The sequence below is a fragment of the Grampus griseus genome, assembly GCF_964374135.1.
Source record: "Grampus griseus genome assembly, chromosome: 1".
In the NCBI taxonomy this organism is placed as follows: Eukaryota; Metazoa; Chordata; class Mammalia; order Artiodactyla; family Delphinidae; genus Grampus; species Grampus griseus.
This window is the reverse complement of record NC_139017.1, coordinates 67,661,559-67,678,681: the sequence shown is the minus strand read 5'-3', so window position 1 is coordinate 67,678,681 and position 17,123 is coordinate 67,661,559. Positions and strand designations below refer to the sequence as shown.

General features: G+C 43.9%; 1 protein-coding gene across 1 annotated transcript in view; it reads right to left on the bottom strand.

Annotated features, from left to right (window-relative positions):
- Positions 1-287: 287 nt before the first annotated feature.
- The window catches only part of CD244 (CD244 molecule), a gene marked incomplete at both ends in the record, with an annotated part of 28,774 nt that continues 11,938 nt past the window's right edge, over positions 288-17,123 (bottom strand). The window contains 8 exons of the mRNA XM_082667282.1: positions 288-368; positions 1,492-1,548; positions 2,966-3,031; positions 5,302-5,355; positions 7,513-7,580; positions 8,024-8,131; positions 9,578-9,853; positions 9,943-10,281. Coding sequence (XP_082523408.1) covers positions 288-368; positions 1,492-1,548; positions 2,966-3,031; positions 5,302-5,355; positions 7,513-7,580; positions 8,024-8,131; positions 9,578-9,853; positions 9,943-10,281 — 1,049 coding nt within the window. The remainder of the gene's footprint in view (positions 369-1,491; positions 1,549-2,965; positions 3,032-5,301; positions 5,356-7,512; positions 7,581-8,023; positions 8,132-9,577; positions 9,854-9,942; positions 10,282-17,123) is intronic.

The following is a 17,123-nucleotide window of genomic DNA, read 5'->3' as shown; positions in this document are numbered from 1 at the left end:
TACATTTACATCGCACTTGAAAGATTACCAGTACTTGGATTGCTGAGTCTGTTTTTGGAAACTACCCAATATCTCTACTCATTCTTGTCCAGTCTGTGAGTTGAGATAGTATTTAACAGCGTTGCTCCTATAATGGCTGTTAGCAATCATTTTTTCAAAACAAAATATAGACCATGCACAAACTCTCATATCCTCTCCAGACTAGGAACTGCTCTGCAGAGAGTCATGTGGTGTCATCCATTGCAACAGAAGCTGGACTGTAAGGAAGATGAGAACAGCTGCGGCAACTAGGAATATACACAGAAGTTCTCCAGCTCCCTGCGGCTCAGTCGAGCCGGGTTCTCAGCTTTGGGTGCTCTCTTTCCCACCTGCAGAAGAAAAGGAGAACTTCAGACCCTCCCACCAAGAGATCCTTATAACAACCCTGTGGGCCATGAATTACTATCCCGATTCATAATTCGTAAGAAAAGGAAGCTCACATGGGTACGGCAAAAAATTCAGGGTCAACTACTAGTAAGAAGTAAAGGAGGGGCTTGTATCCAGTTCTTCTGGCTCCATTTCTAGTGCTTTTTAACCACACCACCCCTCTTTGTGACCCACCTAGATTGCCTTGGCCCACATGGTGTCCTTTACAGCCCTGGCCTGTCCAGCTGGCTTTACTGTAGGGCCGCAGCTCAAGTGCCAGAAATTCCAGCAGGCCCCCCTCTACCTTCTCCCTTGTGACCAGGGGCAACATCTTTATCAGGCCACAGGTGGAAGCTCAGGTGTTAAATGAGGCTGATGGGTGGGGTGCTCTCCATGCTTTAAATTCTCTGGGTATAAATGGGAAGTATAATTATACTACCTCATAGTATTCTGTGAGGATTAAATAAGATAGTTCACATGAAGACACTGGCAGGCATATATATATATATATATATATATATATATATATATATATATATATATATATATATATATATATTTATATGCAATAAACCTCCAATAAACATTGAGTCCCTACTTTCCATTCCCTAAATGGCCTGATGGGAATCATTTCGGCCACCGGGCTCGTTGGTCTCTTTCGTGCAGTGTCCATCCCAGCAGCAGCTGAAGATCACCTATATCCTGGAATGATTCTCAATTACTTACTAATGGGAAAATCATTTAAATTCATTTATCCTCCCTTCTCTGCTCCCCATTCCCCAACACACACATACTCGTAGAAAGGAGAGATGTCTGGTGTGTGGCACACAGCTGGGAAACTAGCCTGGGGATAGCCCTAATTTAAAACTCTATCTCCCCAACAGGGGTCAAACTCCAAAATATGATATGATCTTGGGTTAGACCATCACTCTCTTTGAGCTTCAGTTTCTTCATCTCTAAAATGAAGATTTGGATTAGAAGATCCCTAAAGTCCCTACAACCCTGAGACTCTGTGGATGACTTCTCACACGTGTATAGTTCAAGGCTATGCTATGAGCACTAAACCCATTCAGAGGAGCTCCTTACCTCTTCATAGATAGTTTTATTGACGGAAGTGTTGCGGTTCGTCTTCTTGGATCCAGACTGGAAATTCAGAGGGTAAAGAGTGCTTAACTTCAAGTTAAGAAATGTACCACTCCTAACTGATGTGAGAGGTCCCAAAGGAGACTCAGGGCCCAGAAAGTCCCTGAAGTGTCCCCAGCCAGAAGTGAATAGAATTTCCTACCCCGGGAGTAAACAATGGTGTTTATGGTTTCCAAAGAAGGCACAGTACATACTTGCCTATGATATGACATTTCTGAACCAAAAGAGTTTAGTATCCCACACCCACAGACCCCTAAAATCCACACATACACACATTCCCAGCACACACACACACCCCCTTCAGACAAACCTAATACAAATACTGCCTCAAACTGTGTATCGTTTCAACACACAGCATACATACACACCTTAGTGTAAACAATTCTGGCACATACATAAGTACCAATCCTAGCACATACCCTGAACATGGTGAAACACTGGAGACAGTGCAGGAACTCAGAAGCACTTTCAGTAGTCTACACAGCCCTCACAACCTAATACAAAAGCATGAGATCATGGTGCCCGTGACCATCTATATGTCCATAAACTCTAGTGTATACTTTAAATATAAATACCTCTCATGGTAGAATCCAAGTTGATTTAATGACTTATTAGAAGGAGGGTGAGTGAAAAGTCTAAAAATCTTCCCAAACCTCTCCCCCATTTGACACAAACACAGGATCCTGACACACATGAACTCAACACTTCCACAGTTTGGCAGATCCCAAACTTCCCATACTACCATGGTAAGGTTTTGGCTTCATACTGTGACTCCAGCCTTGGAATTAACATTCTTCCCACCCACCCCCCACCCCCCAAGGTGGAAATATGACCATGGGCACTAGGATGTCCCACTTTGTGGTCCCAGGCACATGTAACAGCTGCGAGCTCAGCTTGGAGAAGGATTCAAGGAGACCGTGATGGGTTGCCTCGTTCTGGAGACCACCACCAGCAGGTGACTGGCCAGAACCTTTGTCTGATTCTCTGAAAGTCAACACTGTTTCTCTCTAGGTCCAGTCTACTCCTCCAGTTCCAGGTTATATGCCCCTGCCTTGGAAATGACTCCATTATCTCCCACCATAGCCTCAGTTGGTCTAATGAGGACTCTGTGGTCCTTCTGCACAAAGCACCTCCTTTCTGTCTTTGACGGTCCTCTGCCTCCCACAGAAACTCCTATAGAATCCACTCTTCTCCTAATCTCAGAGCTGTTCTTTTTCTCCAGACAGAACCAGAAAGGCATTTCTAGTTGACCCATTAACATTTAAACACAGTCATTTAACACAAGCTACTCAGATACACACAGTGGAAGACAACTCACTCAAAAGTACACACACACACACCCTCTGCAAACACATGCCTGCATATGCACAGGCAAAATACGTATCTGCATAAAGAGCACCCTGCGGAGGAGACTTACCTTCCAGGAAGACTGTACTAATGAATACAATGTATGTGCGTTATCTTGTGATGTGGAAGCAGAAGACTACAGAAAAAAGAAATAAAACCATTTCAGAAGCAGAGATCCAACACAACCCTGGGGAGGCAAGCATCTATCTCTTCCATTCCTCCCCTTCAACCTTGCCCAGACAGCAGGTTTAAGTGTTAGTGAAAAGAATCCTGGACTAGTTGGGAGGTCAGACAACCTGAAAGGTAGTCCTGCTCTGTTATTAAAGCTAGCTGTGGGCTTCCCTGGTGGCGCAGTGGTTGAGAGTCTGCCTGCCAATGCAGGGGACATGGGTTCGTTCCCCGGTCCGGGAAGATCCCACATGCTGCGGAGCGGCTGTGCCCGTGAGCCATGGCCGCTGAGCCTGTGTGTCCGGAACCTGTGCTCCACAATGGGAGAGGCCACAAGAGTGAGAGGCCCGCGTATGGCAAAACAAACAAACAAACAAAAAAGACAGCTGCTACTTTTTGAGTGCTTATTCTGTATATGCATTCTCCCCTAACCCTTATAACACTCCTACAAAATAGGAATAATCATAATTTGCCCCATTCTACAGATGAGACTCCAAAAGGGTAAATAGCCCGACTCTCCAAGGTTCTTTCCTCAACACCTCAGTGCCTCCCTTTGACATCATGCCTTCCCTCTCTGGACCTGAGCCAGGTGTCCTCCAAGGCAGGTAACCATCCTCTTTTTAAGATGCTCCAGAGGAGAAATCTCATTCTCACCATCATCTCAGTCTAAGAGGATTTCTTCCTTGCATTTATTTAAATTCCTCTTGTTGGAATTCAATGTGACTAAAGCCAGAAAACTGCCAGATATCAATGGCCCTTACACCTCTCTTTGAATTTGGCCCATTATCAGTGAATCACGTTATCTTAAGGGGAGTAGAAGTAGGCAACACCCAGCTTGGGAATTCCAGAGTGGCTCTGAGGGGTCGGGCACCTTCCTTCCTCCTTTCCTCCCTCTCTTCCATTTCTCTCCTCTCTTCCTCTCCCCTCCATTGCCTTCCCTTCTCCTCTTCCCTCTTTTCTTGATCTCCCTCTGAAGCTTATCACCATTCCCCAAGAGTTTTCTTTGCCCTGCAGCCTAGCCACCAAGCTGAAGAGGTTGCTGCTTCAAGTCTTAATTCTTTAAAAAATAAATAGGTAAAATAATGTCATTTGTATCAGAAATTATCATTACTGACCACCAGGGGGCAGTGTTTCCTTTGCGAGAGATGCCTCCGCATCTGGGTTATCAGTACAGTCATTTTAGCAGTCAATATTACAGTACAGGCCCCTTCTCCAGTTTACGGGTGAATTTCCACAATCCCAGAATGTTAGAGATGAAGTAGGTAGAGGTGGAGTGAAGACTCGGAAACACTTTGGCTCAACTTTGCCGCAACACAGCTATGTGGCCTTGAGCACGTTAGTTAACCTCTGAGTTTGTTTCCTCACCCACGAAATGGGGGTTTTTTAAATTTATTTATTTTTGGCTTTGTTGGGTCTTTGTTGCTGCGCACGGCCTTTCTCTAGTTGTGGCGAGCGGGAGCTACTCTTCGTTGTGGTGCACGGACTTCTCATTGCAGTGGCTTCTCTTGTTGTGGAGCATGGGTTCTAGGCACACTGGCTTCAGTAGTTGTGGCATGCAGGCTCAGTAGTTGTGGCTCATGGGCTCTAGAGCGCAGGCTCAGTGGTTGTGGCGCACGGGCTTAGTTGCTCCGCGGCATGTGGGATCTTCCTGGACCAGGGCTCGAATCCGTGTCCCCTGCATTGGCAGGCGGACTCGTAACCACTACGCCACCAGGGAAGTCCCCGAAATGGGGTTTTTATTAGACCTACTTCATGAGGTTGTTTTGTGACATTCAATAAGAAAATAGACATGTTAAGTGCTTAATAAATGCTATTGTTAAGTCATAATTAGATAAAAGAGAACAACACAGATGCATTCTCTCCTGAAAACAGGTATAATCAAGGGCAGGAATAACAAGTGCAAGGCCCCCAAGTATTGGAAGCAACAGGGAGGGAAAACAGAAGTTGAGTCCCCTGACAAGTTTCCTCCTCCCACTGACTTTATCTGGACCACACTTGCTACCAGGCATGGAAGAGAAAAGAATGTCTGCATCAGACTTTCCAGCTCTATTCCGCTGTCGAGACATTCCAGAATCACACTCATCTTTACAAACAACTTAATGCAGCTGAGGCCAAGCTGTCTTCCGGACTCCAGGAGCACCAAGGTCTTACTCTGCCATTCAAGGTTGTGAGTGCCTAGGGGGCATTAGGAAACCCCATGGACAGGTACAGAATGGATTTGAGAAACCAGAGTGGTACCTGGGACTGGATCATGGAGTAGATGCTTCTCCCTTCTCCAGGGGAATTCTGCTCCTGCACAAGAGATAGTAAAAGGACATATGGTAACGTGAGCAGACAGCTGTGTCCTTTTGAATTTGGATCGAGTGGGGGAGAAACAGCATAAGAAGAGGCGCTCCCGGGAACCTGGGAGGGAAGTGTTCTTTGAGCATCTCAGGATAGGGAGAGACAGTAGGAGCGACTCACCGTGCAGCAGTTAGTGTCAGAAGTGAGGAACCTCCCAAGTGTGAAAGAATTGCATCGAGTGACCCTGCCCAAAGGGTCTCCTGTCACTTGCTTTACTTGAGTAACTTAGAAACTTGCCTTTGCTGACTTTCTGACTAAATTTGCAACATAACTACTGATAATGGGCAGAGCTTTGGGTAGGGCTCTAATCTGAGTCGTACCTATAAGGACACAAATTCAGGCACTCTAAATGTTCTAAAGCCCCCTCTCTAGATCCAGCTTTGGTGGCCAGCTTGCCTTTGGCCTCAAGCCAGCCTCTGAGCAGTGCTGGTGGTGCTGGGTGGAGCCCTGGAGCGAGGCCAAAGGCAGGGAGCACATGCCCTTTCGGCTTCCCTCTTCAGTCCTGTCCCACGGGAGACTGGAGTTGGAGGCATTTCATGCTGCTCGACCCCGAACACAGACTGCCAGGCGGGGCTCTAGGGGAGAGCCCATGGAGACTATTAGAGTCCATTAGACAAGGAAGAAGCTGAACTCCCCAGAAGCAGGAAGACGCTAAGAGGAGCAGAGAAACATGAACCGTCCGTGGAGGCTGGAGTCGCTGGCATCTGGCAAGAAACAGGAGTTTGTGCTTTTCTCTTCTGCCCAGACCTGAGTGAAGTGTCTCCAGAAAGGTCAGAGCTGGGGCCCAAAGCGAGAGCACGTGAAGCTTGAGATTTAGGCCTTCAAGCAGAACCTTGGGGAGAGTAGGGACAGGCCATAGAGAGATGCGGCCACGGAGGGAGGAAGCCCTGAGTCAGATGCAGAGTAACAGACCTGAATCCCCAAGAGGTCTCTTTTACTCTGAGTAGTTATTTTCCTTTGTCTTCTCCTCCGTTTTACTTAATCTGAAGTCACCTTCATTTTGTTGGGGAAGAAAGGTTATTCTTACTGAGCAATTGGGCATCCGTGGCTGTAGGAAGATGCACTTGCTCTCAGGAATTTGTACCAGCATCCAGTAATGATGGGAGAAACAAAGTCTCCTTTTGTTTTTCATGTCCCAAAATATTCCATGGGTGGGGCAAGGAAACAGGCCAGGGAAGCCACACTGATTCCTAATTCCCACTGAGCCCAGACCTTTGGGAAGCTGCTTCTCTGTTCTATGAGGTCTCACAGGGCCTCACACCTGTGACAAGCAAGAGTCCCACTGCTGTGAATTCCTGCCTCGCCCCGCAGGTGAAGCACCAGGAATAGGGGTGGGAAGAGGGCCCTTCCTCCCCACGCCCATCACCCTTCCCACCTGGCATCTCAGCTGGGCACTGCCTTTCCCCGAGGCCTGTCACACATCCTGCCCTGCTCAGGGGCAGAACAGCAGGAGGGCCCCTGCAGCCCCCCTGCAGTTTCCTCCTCTTCGACACCCCTGGATGACAGGCAGAGTTGGCCACTACCTGCAGAGACTGACTGGCCAGAGAGGTTCGCAGAGGAACTAACCTTTGTGCTAACCTGGTTACTCTCTCTAGCACCTCAGCCAGACCCGGGCCTCTTCCTCCCAAAGCATTGCGAGCACAGACCACTGAGGCATCTGTGAAACCGCTGTGCTTTGGCTGCTCAGGCTGGCCTCCTTCTCAGCCTGGGCAACGATCAAGGGACCCGCAAAAGTAAATTCGGACTTGCAGGGACACGAGAATTTGTGGTCAGACGCAAAATACAAGAAGGTTGGACTCTTCATGGGGCTGAGCCTGGCTGGTAAGACAGGATAGAAATGAGGACACCAGGGGGCCATCCCTTCCCAACAGGTGCGATGCTGCACCTAGATGCCCCTTCTGCCTCCTTCATTTTTTCTGCACCCAGGCCCCCTCGTTTTCCTCTTTTCCTCCACGGCCAGAGCTAGGAGGCTGTCGGAGAAAAGACAGATGGGGAGGACTGAGGACAATTGTCTGGTCCTCTTGGACCCCCTGCTCTGGATGGTCATTCTCCCAAGAGCATCTCCCAGACTAGTTGAGAGGAACCGCAGCCCCTAGGGTGCCGTACTTGATTTCTCCTGGTTTGCACGTTGTTGACATCTTCGTAGATCGTCAGAAATTCCTCTGGTCTGGTCTCTGTGAGAGGAAAGCAAAGAAGCAAAGAAAAGAGCTGCAGAGACCTCCAGAGGGCGTCCTGTCCAGGCTTCTGCTTCTGGAAATCCTCCCTCCATCCCAGATGACCAAGACCTTGAGAAAAGTTCTAGAAAGGAGGCAGATTAGTGCTCTTCCTAGGATACCGGAAATGCACAGTGGCAGCAACCTGCCCTGACATACCTATTCCGTCAGGCCAGGCAGAGTGCAGGTAAATCTGCACATTGGGGATCAGACTGTAAACATCCAGCAGCCACCCCAGAAGGCGTGGCCTGGGAGAGAGGGCCCAGCAGCCACTGCTTCCCCTCCCCCAAGCACACACACACATACCTCAATGCCCCCAAGGAAAAGCAGGTACTGTGCTCCCAGGCACATGCCACTGGGGATGACAAATCAGGCAACACACCTCCTAGGAACCCCCCACTTACGTGACTGCTTCCTCTTCCACCTCCGCACATAGAAGCAGGTGAGGGCACCCAGGAACAATGCCGTTAGGAGAATCATGATGCTCACCAAAGTGGACAGAAAGATGAAATCTGAGGGATATGGAAGGCACCAGGCCTGAGTGCTAAGCCCTCTCTGTTCTCCCTTCCCACCTGTCTGCTGCAGGGACTGCCTCAAAACCCACACTCCTCTCTCAAATGGCTGGTCTCCTCCCACCCTGTGAATTCACCATCAAAGTCATCTCTCTTCTCAATTGGGTGACCTCCCCTGAGTGATGCTAAGAGTCTGGGTATTAGTATCTCAGAGGCCAGGCTCGATTCTAAATCTATAACCTCTGTGCCCTGGGGCAACTTCCTTAATTAAACTCTCTGAGCCTCTGTTTTGTCACTTACAGAAAGGAGATAATGTTATCTACACATGGGGGTTAATTACGCAGTCTAATATATGTAAAACATCTGGCACAGCAAATGTTAATCCATTCACTCTTTTGTTTTGAACTCAACAAACATTTGTTGCACACCTACTATGTGCCAGGCAAGTCTTCCATTTCACCTTCTGCTATTCTTGCTTTCACTGCTCTTCATTCAAACGTTAACATTTGTGTCACACGTGTAGCCTCTTATATAACCCAGCCAACATGGGGAGAAGGGAAATGAATTAAAGTTCCAGATGCCAGCTGACTAGGCTCTTTACAAACATTATCTCATTTAACCTTAACAACAATCCTGTGAGGTACTTATTATTATCATCCCCATTTTACCCAAAAGAAAAATTGAGGCTCAGAGAGGTAATGCATCAGCCTCTGTTCACAGAGCTAGTGAATGATGAAGCCATGGCTGGCATGAACCAAACTCCAGTGTCCTTGTCACTCCACATTACTTCAGCTTGCTTGTTTCTTTTTTGCCCATGAATGCTTAGTGTGTTGCCCCATTTGATTATAAGTTCCTTAAGTATGGGAACTGTGGGTTGTTTTTTCCCATCATGCCCATGCTGATGGCACAGTCATTCTTTGTTTACCTAATCAATAGTGGTGTACACTTAACTCGGGGTAACTCTTAGGATGTGCATAAGCAAAACAACCCAAGAACTCTTCTAGCTACCCCCAAGATCATCCTGATGACCCTATGACTCAGAGTACTGTATACAGCATAGTTACCTCTTGGGGAGCTATATGGTTTGGGGGAGTTATCACTCAGGAGGAGAAAGTAGATCTCCATCAGTCTCTCAGAGAAAGGAAGTGATGATCAGAATCATGGCAGGGCTGCGACTCACCAAACAAGTAAGCATTCCCTACATGAAGGAGAAATGCACATCTCCCAGAAGGAGATTCTTTATTGGGATAAAATTCTTCCCAGACAAAGACAGCCCTGACTTTATGGAAACTGTGTGCCTAGAGGCCAGGACCTCCCTGGGGAAGGACTGCAAAGCCCTGGGGGAGGCAGCCAAGGGATCTCAGAGCCAAGCCTCCTTTGCACATGAGCCTGGCTGTGGGGTCCCACACCTTCAGCCCCTGTTACAACGCAAAGAGCTCCACTTACTCGAGTAGGCATTCAGACAGCCCTGTGTGAGTTGGAGGGTGTGGTTTGCCCAGCTGACAGGGTTGCTGACATTGCAGGTGTATGTGTGCAAACCACTGACATCAATCTGCTCCTCCAGTTTGGTGAGGTTCCTGGGTGTCTGAATCAGCTCAGTTCCTTTATACCAAGCATAGCTCACATCACCGCCTCTGGAGACTGAGCAGGACAGAGTCACTTGGCACATCCCCCTGTCCAGGACCTTCCACCTCTCCACCAGCTGGGGCTTCTCAACACGATCTGGAAGCAGAGATGTTGATCAGAAAGGTGCTGGAAATACAAGCCCTGCAGGAGTCAGAGGTGCAATATGAGCTGTCCTGAGGACTCACCAAATACAGAAACCTGGAACTGATGTCTCCAAACCTTCCCAGTGTCTTCAGTGACCTCCAGGAGGTAGAGGCCACTGTCCTGCTGCTGAGCTGCCATGATGAGAAGAGTTAAGTTTTCTCTTATAAAGCTCAGTCTATTGTTGAAATGATTTGAAGTCCAATTCAAACTCTTCCCTACATCGCTCTGGCTGGAAACATTCTTCCAAGAGTATATGAAATAACAGCTTGAATTTGAGTATGGCTTCATCTTCCATATAACAGAGTATGTCCTTGTCTGTATGCTGGGGGACCGTAACCAGACAGACTCTCCCGAGATTCCAACCACATGATCAGCAGAACCTAGGGATTATAGGAAAGAGAACCCAGGCTGGAGGTGGAAAGAAAATTTCAAGCCTGAGCATTGTGGGTTGTTGGATGTGACCTCCCTTAAACCAAGAGGATGGAAATGCATATGAGGAGCCCAAAGTCTAAGAGAACCTGAAAGTGTATCTCCCTTATCTGCCTCCCCTCCCTCCATGCTCTGTGCCTGAAGGGCCCACACACCAGTAATAATAGCTAAAATCTCCTGAGTTCTTATTATGGGACAGATAGATTTTAAACACTTTACATATTTTTACTATTTCACTTTACAATGACCCTAAAAGAGTCTTATCCCCATTTTACAGGTTAGGAAACTGAGTTAGAAAGAACTTAAAAGTAATTGGCCCAAGTTACACGTGAGAAAGATGAGCTTAAAATCCAGTCAATTTGGCTTTAGAGGACGAATTCTTAACCACGATGTTATAAATATCATATATGATGCCACTCCTTCCCTGCAGTGCTGAGGCAACCAACAGTGGCCATCAGTGACTGCTGGAAAGTCTTAATGGCCAGACCTAGTAAGACTAACCCTCCAAGCTGAACTAATGGCTCCCTCCTCCATCCTCCGTCCTCATAGAACTAGATTCATAATCCTTTCTTGTAGCACTTTGCACATAAGATTGTGGTCTTTATTCATGAGTGTTTGCCAATTTTTTAGTTACTAGAAAGTATCCACAGGATTGCTCCATAGAAAACAAATAGAGAAAAATAAAACTACATTACCAAGGCATATCCTAGCACATCCCTCTCTAAGGACCATTATGGGGGCTAATGACCGTGAGAATGTGACATAGAGCTGCTTGTCGTTGCCTACCCTAGAGTACTCCAGTGCAATCAGTGAAAACAAGTGGAAATCCCTGTAGCCATTTTTGGCAAGGAAGCTATGTGGCATGGCCCAGTGGATGCTAGAAATGTAAAGGTCTGTCTGGGCAGGTTGAAAAGGGTCAGGGAGAATTTGGAGGAGAGAATAGAAGAAGGAGATAGTTATACAAACAGATCTGTTAAAATGGAGGACATTGAGAAGAGAGCGATGGAGAGAGATCTTTAGATGTCCATGTGCATTATAAATACACTCACTCCTAACCATACCTTCATGTCAGCATTTTCTCAGGAGACTAAGTAAATAACTGAAGGACTCGTAATTACTATCTGGTTAATATAATATGTTCCTCTGATTTGACACTGCTAAGAGTAAAACACATGAGGTTCCTACTCATAGTCCCATGCTTTGGACTGGCTCTGCTTATTACCAAGCCAAAAGCAGAGACTGTGATATACATCTCTGTGACTTTGTCTCTTGAGGTCCTAGCACTGCCTAAAGATGTTGAGAACAAAGGTGAACAGAAAAATAATTACTAAACCTACAAAAAGGACATGAACTGTCATCACCAATTATTGAGTCCTTACTGAGTCCCCACTGTAATGAGGACCCTTAAAAGGCAGGGCCTCTTCATGTGTAAGATATGGTTCCTGACTCCAGAGAATTTGTGATCTGGAAATAGAACATGCTTTCATGCCACAGCATACATTTAAGGTTGAGATACATAATCATCTAAAGAATTCTAATTCGGATCAGGGAAGACCAGATTAAGACATGCTAACCAATGCTCCCACTGAGAATAACTAGAAAAAATGGGCAAAGTAAAAAAGTATGTTGTTAATGGCATCAGAGAGCTAATAAAGCAGCATAAAGTTATAGGGCCAAGATCTGGAAGAAGGAAACTCAGAGAGGTGAAACCAGAATTTTTGACTGCTGCTCCTTGGAGGCATCTTCTGAGTCCATAAAAAGCATCTGAAATGCTGAGAAGCTAAGCAGAGCTTACAATAAGCTCAAGGAACTAAGAGAACATGGAGTTCAGGAACCTCTTGAGAGGAAGTGGGTATACCTAAAATCCAGCAGATTTGGGGTTTGTACCATAAAGATCTACACACTAAGAGTAAGGGTGAACAAGAAATAGGCCAAGGACTTCCCTGGTGGCACAGTGGTTAAGAATCTGCCTGCCAATGCAGGGGACACAGGTTCAAGCCTCGTCCTGGAAGATCCCACATGCTGCAGAGCAACTAAGTCTGTGCACCACAGCTACTGAGCCTGCGCTCTAGAGCCCACGTGCCACAACTACTGAGTCTATGTGCCACAACTACTAAAGCCTGCTCACCCTAGAGCCCATGCTCCACAACAAGAGAAGCCATCGCAATGAGAAGCCCGCACACCGCAACAAAGAGTAGCCCCTGCTCACCGCAACTAGAGAAAGCCCACGCACAGCAACAAAGACCCAACACAGCCAAAAATTAATTAATTAATTAATTTAAAAATAAAAAAAGAATCTGCCTGCCAATGCAGGGGACACCGGTTCGATCCCTGGTCCATGAAGATCCCACATGTCATGGAGCAACTAAGCCTATGTGCCATAACTACTGAGCCTGCACTCTAGAGCCCGCAAGCCACAACTAGTGAGCCTGTGTGCCACAACTACTGAAGCCTGCACACCTAGAGCCCATGCTCTACAATGAGAGAAGCCACCGCAATGAGAAGCCCATGCACCCCAATGAAGAGTAGCCCCCAGCTCTCCTTAATTAGAGAAAGCCCATGTACTACAACAAAGACCCAACGCAGCCAAAAAGTTAATAAAAAAGAAAAGAAAAGAAATAGGCCAGCTCTCACAGAGATTGAAGCCCAGTTTTGAATAATTTCAACCCTGAATTGGATTAACATTATCTAATATCTCTAGTATTTCTAATCTGACTAGAGGCAAATACAAATTATTCCTGGAGGAAAATAACAAAAACCAGCGCATTAAACTATTTCTAAAATTTTTCATACAACAGTGTCCAAAATGAAATAAAAAAATAAACAGGCATAAGAAGAGGAAACATGTCCAAAAACCAAAAGAAAAAATAGAAATAAATCCAAGGGACATCTAGATAATAGTGTTATCAGCCATAAACTTTAAAGTAATTTTGTTTAACATGTTCAAGGAAATAAAATATGTTTGAGAATTACAGCAGAGAACTAGTGTGATAGAAAGCAAAATGGCTATGCTCCCTGAAGTGTGACTTTGCAGCTCCTTCCATCATCAAGAGATAGAGTTCACTTTCCCATCTCTTGTAACTGGGCTGGCTTTCTGAACAGAATGCAGTAAAAATGATGTTGTGCCAGTTCTAAGCCTAGATCTGAAGAGGCCTTGCACATGCCTCTTGGAATGTGCCTCTACATGTTCTCTTGGCATGTTGTCTAGCTGACATATAAACAAGACTCAGATAGCCTCCTGGAGGATGAGAGATCACATGCAGCAAGCTGAGGCCTTCTTAGATCAGCCGTCCCCAGTCAATCTGGCAGCTGACCCTATATGAAAAAATGGTGCAAGCTGAAATGAAAATAATGACCCAGCTAAGCCCCGCCCAAATTGCCAACTAGCAGAATCATTGACTAAATAAGTGGTTGTTGTTTTAAACTACTAAGTTTGGAGGTGCTTCATTATGCAGCAATAGTTACCTGAAAAAATGAATTTTTTGAGAACCAAATGAAAATTGTAGGAATAAAATATAAAATAACTGAAAAATGAACTCAACTGAGACCTTTTCTGACCACAACAATATGAAACTAGAAATCAACCACAGAAAGAAAAACGGGAAAAGAACAAACATATGGAGACTAAACAACATGCTCTTAAAAAACCACTGGATCAAAAGTGAAATCAAAGAAGAAATCAGAAAATACCTGTAGACAAACAAAAATGAAAGCACAACCTTACAAAATCTATGAGATGCAACAGAAGCAGTTCTAAGAGAGAAGTTCATAGCAATACAGGCCTGTATCAAAAAACAAGAAAAATCTTAAACAAACAACCTAAACTACCACCTAAAAGAATTATAGAAGAACAAACAAAACCCGAAGTCAATATAAGGAAGAAAATAATGAAAATCAGAGAGGAAATAAATAAAATCGAGATTAAAAAAAAAAACAATAGAAAAGATCAATAAGTCCAAGAGCTAATTTTTTGGAAAGGTAAACAAAATCAACAAACCTCTAGCCAAGGTCACCAAGAAGAAAAGAGAGAGGACCCAAATAAACAAAATAAGAAAAGAAAGAGGGAAATTTTAACCATAGATACCACAAAAATACAAAAAGATTATGAGAATACTAATAGTTATATGCAAACAAACTGGACAACCTGGAAGAAATGAACAAGTTTGTAGAAACATACAGCCTGCCAAAACTGAGTCAAGAAGAAACAGATCATTTAAATAGACTGATCACTAGAAGTGAAATAGAATCTGTAATTTAAAAATGAAACAAAACAAAACTCTCTGCAAACAAAAATCCAGGACTGAACAGCTTCACTGAGGAATTCTACCAAACATACGAAGAAGAACTTATACCTATCCTTCTCAAACTATTCAAAACAAATTTAAGAGGAGGGAATACTCCCAAATTCATGGCTTCTATGAAGCCATCATCATCCTGACACTGAAACCAGACAAAGACACCACAAAAAAAGAAAATTACAGGCGAATATCTTTAATGAACATAGATGCAAAAATCCTTAACAAAATATTAACAAACTGAGACCAACATTACATAAAAGGGATCATACACCATGGTCAAGCTGATTTCATTCCAGGGTCACAAGGATGGTTCAACATACATAAATCAATCAATGTGATACAACACCACATTCATAAAAGAAAGACAAACCACATGATTATCTCAACAGACACAGGAAAAGCATTTGACAAAATTCAACATCCATTCATGATTTTTAAAAAAGCTCTTACTAAAGTGGGTATAGAGGGAACATATCTCAACATAATTAAAGCCATTTATGACAAACCCACAACAAATATAATACTCAATGGTGAAAAGCTGAAATCCTTCCTGTTAAAATCTGGAACAGGGCAAGGATGCCCACTCTCACCACTTCTATTCAACATAGCATTGGAAATCCTAGACACAGCAATCAGGCAAGAAAAAGAAATAAAAGTTATCCAAATTGGAAGGGACAAGGTAAAATTGTCATTATATGCAGATGACATAATACTATATAGAGAAAGCCCTAAAGACTCCATACAAAAACAACTAGAACTGATAGATGAATTCAGCAAGGTAGCAGGATACAGGATTAATATACAGAAATCAGTTACATTTCTTTACATTAATAATGAAATATCAGAAAGGGAATGTAACAAAACCATACCTTTTAAAATCACACCAAAAGAAAAATAAAATACTTAGGATTAAACCTGACCAAAGAGGTGAAAGACTTATATGCTGAGAACTATAATACATTAATAAAGGAAATTAAAGATGATTCAAAGAAATGGAAAGATATCCCATACTCTTGGATTGGAGGAATTAATCTTGTTAAAATGGCAATACTACTCAAAACAACCTACAGATTTAATGCAATCTGTATCAAAATACCTATGATATTTTTCACAGGACTAGAACAAATAATCCTAAATTTTGTATGGAATCATAAAAGACCCAGAATTGCCAAAGCAATACAAAGGAAAAAGAACAAAGCAGGAAGCATAACCCTCCCACACTTCAGATAATACTACAAAGCTACAATAGTCAAAATAGTGTGATATTGGCACAAAAACAGACATACGGATCAATTGAACAGAACAGAGCCGAGAAATAAACCCACACAACTACAGTCAATTAATCATCAACAAAGGAAGCAAGAATATAAAATGGGAAAAAGACAGTCTCTTCAGCAAGTGGTGCTGGGAAAGTTGGACAACTACATGTAAATCAATGAAGTTAGAGCACACCCTCACACCATGCACATTGAAGTAGTCTCTGCCCAGATGGGGAGTAGTGGGTTGGAGAAGGAAAGTCAGGCTCCGCCCTTTACTTGAGCCTCCTCTGCCACATGGATTGACTCTTCCTTTAACAAATGATTTCTCTGTAACAGGCAATGATGTTTGACAGCATTTTGACCACAGTAGAACTTCTTTCAAAATTGGAGTCAATCCTTTCAAGCCCTGCTGCTGCTTCATCAACTAAGTTTATGTAATATTCTGAATCCTTTGTTGTCATTTTAACAATTGATTAAGTTCACCATCTTATATGGGTGCAGTTTGTGGCACCCCAAAACAATTTCAATAGTGACATCAAAGATCACTGATCACAGATCATCATAACAAATATAATAATAATGAAAAAGTTTGAAATATTGAGAGAATTACCAAAATGTGACAAAGAGACACAAAGTGAGCAAATGCTGTTGGAAAAATGGAGCTAATAGACTTGTGTGACACAGGGTTGCCACAACCCTTCAATTTGTCAAAACTCAGTATCTGCAAAGTGCAATAAAGTGAGGCTCAATAAAACGAGGTATGCCTGTCTATAAAGAATTCCTAAAAATCAGTAAGAAATAAACTGACAACCCAAAAAAAAAAAAAAAAAAAGACAGAAGACTAGGACAGGCACTTGGCAAATAAATGATACCCAGTTAACCAACAAGCAGCAAAAAGGTCCCCAACATTGTTGGATATCAGAAAACAATGAGACTCAACTATATCCCCACCAAAATGGCTAACATTTAAAAGACTGAAAATTCCAAGTATTGGCAGGGATGAGGCACAACTGAGACTCTGATTCATTGCTAATGGGAGTGTAAGTTGGTACAGCCACTTTGGAAAACTGACAATATCTTTTAAAACTAAAGTTACATATGCCCTATAACCCAGGAGAATTTGTACATACTCAAGAAAATATATACAAGAACGTTTATATTGGCTTTATTCATAATAATTCAAAATGGGAAACAACCCAAATATCAGTCATCATTAGATGAATAAATAAATCATGT